This window comes from Haemaphysalis longicornis, unplaced genomic scaffold (genome assembly GCF_048455015.1).
Source record: "Haemaphysalis longicornis isolate Haplotype H1 unplaced genomic scaffold, Haemaphysalis longicornis Haplotype H1 scaffold_4, whole genome shotgun sequence".
NCBI lineage: Eukaryota > Metazoa > Arthropoda > Arachnida > Ixodida > Ixodidae > Haemaphysalis > Haemaphysalis longicornis.
In genome coordinates this window covers 223,101,207-223,109,943 of record NW_027526361.1, presented here as the reverse complement: position 1 = coordinate 223,109,943, position 8,737 = coordinate 223,101,207, and the positions used below count along the sequence as shown (strand labels likewise).

The 8,737-nt window shown below is 41.5% G+C and overlaps 1 protein-coding gene across 1 annotated transcript in view; it reads right to left on the bottom strand.

Moving 5' to 3' along the window:
* Positions 1-427: 427 nt before the first annotated feature.
* LOC144180237 (kin of IRRE-like protein 2) overlaps positions 428-8,737 on the bottom strand; it is an 89,980-nt gene continuing 81,670 nt past the window's right edge. The window contains exons 12-14 of the mRNA XM_077708615.1: positions 6,077-6,110; positions 1,362-1,524; positions 428-454 (exon numbers count right to left, since the gene is read on the bottom strand). Coding sequence (XP_077564741.1) covers positions 428-454; positions 1,362-1,524; positions 6,077-6,110 — 224 coding nt within the window. The remainder of the gene's footprint in view (positions 455-1,361; positions 1,525-6,076; positions 6,111-8,737) is intronic.

Genomic DNA, 8,737 nt, shown 5'->3' with positions numbered 1-8,737 from the left:
GCGATATCTCATAAATTTCTGAAAACAGGGACTTCGCATCAGGGTCCCAACGTATCCAACAAAAGGCCCATTGCGAAGAAAATCCTGGCTGCCACCAGTCAAGATTAAAATATAAAGCCACTGCAAAAAAAAAACACACAAGTAAATTTTATTCATCTCTGCCTCTGGCTGTCACACCGGCGCGCTTGTTTAAACTATCGGAGGAGTTGCTTTACAAACCACCACGTTCGTAGCTATTTGCCACTAAAAGCAGTTATGAGGCCACTCTTAAAATTAAACACCACCGTCCCGTGCTGTTTACGTACTGGAACGCAAAAGCTGCTTCCTAAATGAATGAATGGCATTTATAAATGAGTGAATGGCAACAAAACATTCGCGCATTGTAAGCTTGTTCAGTGTGTTCGAATTATATATCGTAAAGGCACATCTACTCCTCCTTACAAGCGATGGGCAACTGCGAAAAAATTGTGTAAAAGTGTGACTTTAGAAACTGATCCCGAAGCTTCCATCCTTTGTGAAATTGCGCGTTCACGATACTGTCCAACTAGAGGGCCTGAGAGGTCACGTCTTTCGCTTACTACTTCTGTGCCAAGCTGAAGCAATAAAGTTGGCTAGTTAGCAAGCGCTTTTTAAGAGGCAGCAGCCACGGTTGTAATTTTTCTACAGGAATGGGTTTGGAGTGTATATTTTTGTGCGCCCTAAGTAGGACGCATTTCGGTTTTCTTGAATTTATTTTGTGGGATGTGGATGCCTCTTTATTGTTATCTTTTCTAAAGGGGAAAACTATGGCACAGTTCAAACAGATGACAAGCTGGTCGTTAATACTGAAACAGTTTTTTTCGGGATAATGAAGCATTGCAAACACAAGTGCAAGTGTTTTGGAAGCGCCTCTTTTGGTGCAAGGTGAGTTCTATTGGAACAAGAAAAACGTATTTATTGTACCGATCCGCGATTTATGCTTCTGGGACAAAGAAAATGAGGTACCTGCCTATTCATAATTAGTATTACTTCCAAAAGCAGCAACACTTTCATATATTCGAAAATTTGTCTCAGTACGCGTTCTAGCAAGTCTGATTTGCTTCCTATTCCGCATCGAAATTTTTGTTTGGTATAAGTAAATGAGCATTGCATGGAAGCGCTAATAACCGTTTCTTGTATTCAATCCCCTGCGAAATTTGAAGGACGAACCTAAAGCTTAATCTTTATAAAAGTTGGGTAGTTTAGGAAAATGCCTTCATTCTTGCACGACATCACTTTTGTAAAGGAAACCATTTTCGCAACCACGACGAGCATGCCTGGACGAGCTTTCCGATGTCGGTATCATTTCAACGTTCAAATTGTAAACGTGTTTCATTGCGTACCTGCATGTTATCCGGCGCCCCCTTGGAGGTTCCGGCAAAAGCAACGTCGCTTTTCGCCCCTGGCTCGCCTGCCGCATACGGTTGGGGGTCCTCGTTACTGGCGGACGTAGCCCCATGGGTCGCTGTTATCAACGCGTTTTGGGAGCGAGCGTTGTGTCCGCCCCTGCAGAAAACGTTTTCCCGAGGAAGTCAACAAAATTGTGGGCGCCAAATATGTTTCCTGGCATCCAGTGCAATAAAAACGCTATCATATGAACAACCTTTTTAATCCTTGCGAAACCTCAACATCTCCCCGCAGGCAGCAACTCGAGGAATCGTTATGTCGGCGCTTCAATTGGGGGCAATTATCAAGATGTACTTGCTGCCATTGTCGTAATTTTGCAGTAAATTGTTGCTAAAAACCGTTATACTTGTTATTGTTCACTGTTTTGTTAGCCTTTTGATGTTATAAAAGGTTTTTAAAGCAAGTTCAAATTCAAATATATACACGTACATTCCATAATGAAGTGCCGCTTTTGGGAATGTAAAAAAAGTTAATGAAAACTTTCCTAGCTTGCGGTAGTACGCAGCGATGGCCGGACAAATTATTATACTAATGACAGTAATCGTATAACAGGTATGTATTTATACGCTACTTGTTATAATTACCTATTTCACAATGGAGTCACCAACACTTAGGAATTCCGGTATCGTGCTAATAAGTGAGCTGCAACGGGGGGGGGGGGTAGTTTGGTTATCGAAAACACCTGGACCTTCTGTATCTACACCTATAAAGACATGTGCCCGACCTACCGACCGACTGAGCGACTGTCTGAGCAACGGGCCGACCGACGCATCGGCTGACTGGCTGACTGACTCATCAACGGCCAGCCAAAGCGGCTGGACCTAGCGACTTTCAATTTGGGCAGCATATATTTATCATGGCGTAGAAGATCACCAAAGATACATTTTACAAAATTCCACTACTAAAAGAACGATAAGTTGAAATTGTGTTTTTGCACATTTGCAAACATTTTCCTCTCGCTTTGCTATATCGAAGTGGTGTTTGCTGATTTATGTAGGATTAAAATTTTCTAAAAATAAGGGTTATGATTGCGGTCTTACCAACACCTATGGTGCGAATCGGCATTTCGGAGTAAATTGGGTGTATGTACAGATACCCTTAGATATGTTCAGCCGATTCATATGCCGAAATGGTTTCTGGCGATCTGTGTCATTCGTGCGAATACACAAAAACAATATGACAGTTTTTGTTGCGATACGAGGCTAAAAGGACGGAGAGGGTTTTTTTTTCAACTGTTACACTCGACGAGATCAACATTCCGAATAGGCAATATCAACGCCCAGCCAAAATTCTGGTCATAGTGCCTCGAATTTATGGAAGTATATTCCAATCATGTAGTAGAAACGTAGTATGGTAGGTTTAGAAATTTACATACCTGAGAGAGCAAGGAGGCCTAAATTATACTTTCATAAATTTGTCATTATATCGCAGGCCTGTTAAGAACTGGAACTAAGTTTCGCGGCTTCAGGCAATTCATTCGAATGTTTAAAAACTGCTTTCCAAAATTTTTCCCATCTAACCCCTTAATAGAGTGAATTTGAATTCAAGGTAAGTTGCATAATTTTACCGATTTCCATAAAGCGCGCCGTTTCCCCCACCCCTGATATATCCATTTGGCTTTGCTTTACAAATGTTACAAATGTTTGACCTCCAAAATGCCCCAAAACTAATTTCACGATTTCGTCGTGTAATAGTGCGATTGTGATATATTCAATTACAAGCCTCAAGAAGTAAGAAGGGCCAAGATGGGATATGAATACCCAGACCGAAATGCTAGAACAATCCGGTAGAACAATCCTATTATAGCGAAGGAGCTCAATCAGGCTCCATGTTTTACTGCCACCCTAACAGAGTAAACGCAATTGGCCGCGTTTCGTTTATTTGAGTTAAAATGTCAAAAATGGAGGCTACAGCTTTCACTGCCACAGCACCTAATGGCATATCCTCTTTCTCCTTCCCACCCTTCACTTCCTTTTTCTCTTCTCTCCCAACTGCCATTACGAATGCAATTTAGTTTTGTTCAATTCAACTTTCTCCTGTTCCTACTTCTAGACAGCTACTTGTTTAGGCAGAGCCATCTGTTTGACCCAAAATCATACGGGTAGGGCGAAACCTAATATACACTTTAGATTTGTCGAATTCATTTCAATTCTCTCCGCTTCTATTAGCTCACCCATCGCCTGTTGAGACTCCACGTGGTGTCTTCCAAAACGAGTTGCCTCCCTCCGTGGCGAATGTTTATTATCAAACTGTGAGGTACAGATACCAAACCTCCCAACAAAGATAACACTTCTGAAGGCTAAATACTCATTCGCTCGAGCACGCCCAAGTCGTACAATTTGTTACGGGTTAGTTCCCATAAAACACTGGTTCCAGCATTTTTATATTAGCATACGCCTGCGGTAGGAGGTCGTGTATTGACATCAGGTGGGAATACCTGATTGTGTACAACTCTGGTATGGCCGAGCTATAACAAGAAATGAGTGACTCACTGAGTGACTCACTATTTGTCATACACTTTTGTGTCGGTAGAATACTGTCCCCACAGGGCGTACCTGGGCGCTATCTATATAGCCTATAACTACGAAATAAAGTTTCCGTCTCATTCTCTGAATGATTCGTAAACACCCAGCCGAATCTGCTGAACCTAGAAACTTAAAATTTCAAGATTACATTTCTATCATTACGTAGGGGTTCATTAAAAAAATGATTTTCGAAAATCCCACTCCTAAAGGGAGAGAAGAAGCAAGTTATGTTTCCCTCAATTTCTTATTCTCTCGCTTGCCTGTTCAGATATCCAAGTGCTGTTTGCTGATGTATCTAGTGCGGAAAAATGTGTAAAAAGTATTTTCGGGGTTTCGACCTATAAAGCGTACCTATATTTCCAAGTGAATTGGGCGTTATTCGGGGTTAACATTTCCAGCCGATGGATATATATATTCAGTTTTTGGTGATAAACCTTATTTGTACAAACACGCGAAAGCACTTTTTAGGATTTCACCCTGCGATGCCCCTAAAAGGCTAGGAAAATTCTTTTGAAATTATCCTCTAAGCTACTGAAAAGTGCTTACAGGTGGAACAAACGCTCAGGCGATATACGGGCACTTGTTTGAAATTGAGCGAGTATGCTGCCATCATGCCGTATATAATCAATCTGACTGAATTGAGAAAATGAAACACACGAAAGAAAGACAAGGGCTAAGGTATTTTTTCATGCATTTTTTTTTCCTTATATTGCAGGCTCATTGAGATGCCACGCGTTTTTAGCAGTTTTCAGTTACCCATTGGAATGTTTACCGCTGCTTCGTTTGGTTTGACCTAACTGCCAATAGGAAAAATTCTGATCTGGGGTAAGTCACATACTCATACGTTCAGCCCGCTGGTATACCGAACGGGTCTCTGCTCGAGACACAAATGTTCGGCACACAGATGCCTGAGAACCAACTTCAGGATTTTGCCTTACGAAAGAAAAAAAGTGAGTGAGATTTTTGAACTTGCATGTTTCAAAAGTGAAAATCTCCAAAATGGGATACCAACACCCGGCACGAAATGCTTGAACGACTTAATTGCAATGGAGCGACTCCTGGATGTGTTCTGCGTTCTCAGGGAACGCACTGACGTATATGCCGTTTGATTAAAATTACAATTGTCACCCCTAGTCTTTGTCCCTCTTTTCTGCCAATAATTGGTTAGAGGCGTGCGGCTTGGTCCTTCTATTATGAATATAAGATAAACAGTGCCATTTCGGAACAAATTGCACCGCTCAGGCGTGTATCAGTGGTTATGTAGCCAACAAGTACTGGAGAAAACTTCACGATTTTTATTTTTCAGGCAACTGATCGAGACTACTGAACCCAAGCTCTTAGGCCTGCTGTATATAAACGCTGTGCATTTACAGATGTGCATTCAGCTAATACCGTCTTGCACGTGTCAACATTCTTATCTAACGGAGCTTCTGTTACGTGTATTCGTATTTGCGGGTAATAAAAATTTAGGGTTTAGAGAACACGTGAGCAAGCGTTAAGTGACTGCTCTCCCGTGTTTTAGGAACCAGAACGGTAAAACGAGGAAGGACGTCATAATACTGAGTTGTACAAATTTAGGGTTTAGAGAACACGTGAGCAAGCGTTAAGTGACTGCTCTCCCGTGTTTTAGGAACCAGAACGGTAAAACGAGGAAGGACGTCATAATACTGAGTTGTACTTTAAACTTAGCCTTTTCGTGTATAGTACGTTGGATGGAGCTTTATCCGTGTACTCTGTATTGCTCATTTCCACGCTGTATTATTTCGTCTGTTGAAGAAATTTATTCTGAAAGTGTTAGTTTTTCTTGTTTGTGCTTTATTGGAGTCTCTAAGTTAATATATTACAGGTCTGGTGTGACATGCTATACATATTTATTATGTACAGTACATCATGTATGCGAAATATTACCAAAATTACTTGACGTGTAAAGCGCCAGAAAAAGGTATCAGAACCGAACTAGTGCCACCTTTTTGTTGAAGTCCCAGCATGTAAAGCACAGCTAGACAGCCCTTCTGCGTATGCACTTTATCTTTCTAGGAACGGTAGGTACTCTAACACAGAAGTGTTGTAACAGACAGGGAAAAGATCAAAAACTTAACATGTAAAAATCAAAATATTACACTTACTGCTCGCCGTCCGCTGAGGCGTGGTCGTCGTGCCCTGGAAAAGCATTAAAACGGCAGTAGCAACGTCCAATAACGGTTTGCAAGTGAACATTTTTCAAATGGATTTAAAAGAAACGCTGGTCAATCCTTTTTTTAACACCAGCATGCAAGGACAGATAGTATGTCTGCGAATGAAAACGTGCTTAGTTTAGGGGCAAGTGGGAATAATTCGAAAGTTTAAATGAACACAAATTATTGGTGAGCACAAATTTAACGCTTCATCAAAAAGGGACGTTTTATGGGTTTTTATGCAAACTCGCCTGCTTTCCCTGCAATTTTATACACACAACATTTGCAATAAAAAGCATGGTCGATTTCAGCTTATTTGCACACATGTCGCCTAGTGAGATTGAAAGGAAGTAGTGCCGCTATCTTCTATGACGACAAGAAGATATTATGCCTAAACCACACTATAAAAAGTCGTCAATAATTTCCAACAACCTTGAAGATCACACAATTGCTGGACAATCAATGCTGACACTAAGCTTTTATTTCTAAAGAATGACTGCTGTTCTTCTCAAGGTATGCATTTTCCTAAGCTGGTCCCTGACCCAAGCTGCCATACACTGATAACGAATGGTTAGGGTAACAACATTACAGCAACTGAAAAAAGTAATGAAAATGGGACATAATGTAACTATTCCTTATAGCCACGAGGAACTACAGGCAATCAATAACCTTGTTGCAAAGGGTGCTTTGCAAATCGTCTTGCAAATAGTTCAATGTTAGCGCCAGGTACTAAACGGCTATTTTATACTGTGCTGAACGTTTGTTTCTTCTGGCATTATGCGACGAACCGCGATTTTTTTTAGTACGATAGTCTTTCTTCGGATCGCTAAACATACAAATTTTTATCTGTCTCTGTGTTACAAGAGTTAGCAGCCAGGCTAAAATTTCAAAGAACGGTTGATCGCGTAGTGTATACAGGCAAAATCTTTGCAAACTGCTGAAACTCGTGGCGTAGGGCGTATAAGTCAAAGTTGTTCCCCAGAAGGAAAACAGTAGGCATACGGGAAGCCAGACATAAGTACATATTAGCAGCATCCCTTCATTAGCAGTGACATTAGCAGCATCCCTTCATCAAAATATGTGGAATTTGTTTAGTTTGCAGAAAATAAAAACGCAGTAATACGGACGACAAAAAACAACAAAGAAAATTTTTGTTTGAGCTGTTCTATAAAGAACGCAAATATAAGGCCGCAATAATTGTCGATGAAATAGTGCGATTGATTGATTGATTGATTTATTTGTGAGGTTTAACGCGCCGACGCAACGCGGGCGATGAGGCGCGCCGTAGTGGAGGGCTCCGGATTAATTTTTACCACCTGGGGATCTTTAACGCGCGCCGATATCTCGCAAACTCGGGCGTTTTTGCTTTTCGCCTCCATCAGAAAAGCCGCCGCGGAGGCGCGGAATCAAAACCGGGACCTTGAAATAGTGCGGAAGAGGCGATATTGAATCGTATTGAGCAACTTCACTTTGCATTCGTCTTAGAACAGAACAACCTGAGCGATTGAAGCGGATGTATGAGAGGGTGTCACGCGGCCGGCTAGAAAAACTACTCTCGTATTTTGACGACATTTGCAGCCAAGGAAGCGGATACGCGGCCATTTTTGAAGTGAAAATATCTAGACGTTTTAGATATGATAAGCAGGGTTCTCGAATTGAATGAATGTTCATAGCGCAAACGGTTTCGCGTACCTCACGCGTTACTGTGCACGCCAGTGTGAATATTCCGCCACCGTTTCTTCTCTAGATAGATATTCAGGCACCACAGGTTCTGTCATATCTCCTACCCATTAATTAACATAGCGGGTTTCCCGACAGGGGAACAAGTTTTTTGTTCGACCCTTGAAACGGCCAAAAAACTACAACTCTTTTCTCTGTGAAGCCTTCTTTCTACATAATTCGAGGAAACTAGTTTCAGGAGTCCTTGGCTATAGGTTTGGTTACCTAGAAACGTAACCTTTCGCCTCCAATGACCAGATATGCAATCATTTTTTTGTCGCAAGAAGTTTAATAAGAATAGCGGTGCCCCTAAACTTTGCCATCTAGTGAACACGCAGGGTCATCTGCACACCAGCAGTGTGCGTCGTTTTGTCGCTGCAGTTGTCCTTCAAATAATAGGCCCGCTTCAGGAAATCCTGACTTGCGGTGAATCGATAAAATTAAGTCGCAATTTCTTTTTTTTCCAGATTGCTCACCACAGCAATCTGAGACTCAAACACTTTTCTGTACTCAAATCACTCGTACTGGCTTCGTAAATACTCATTCGTACTTTTACTCACTTGTATTGAAATGCATCTGATAATCCCCCGTGCACAACTCATCAGGATCAGCATTGTGTGCAAACTTCTGCGAAAAATAAATCCGTTACTTCTACTCTATCTATGCTCCCCTCTACTAGTAGTGAAGCTGTCCTTACTCATAAGAAGCTTATTTGTCCCAGCTCTTGGTTGTCCTCGAGTCACAAAGATTCCTTTTCATCTCCGCTAGCATTCAACCATTTGCATTAACAGGCTTAACTAGGTATATGCTTCGGCTGAGTAATATATATGTGACCACTAGACTTGCTGGAATGACTACACTCAGGCTGAAATTCCTAAAAGAGGTTTGGCGGTT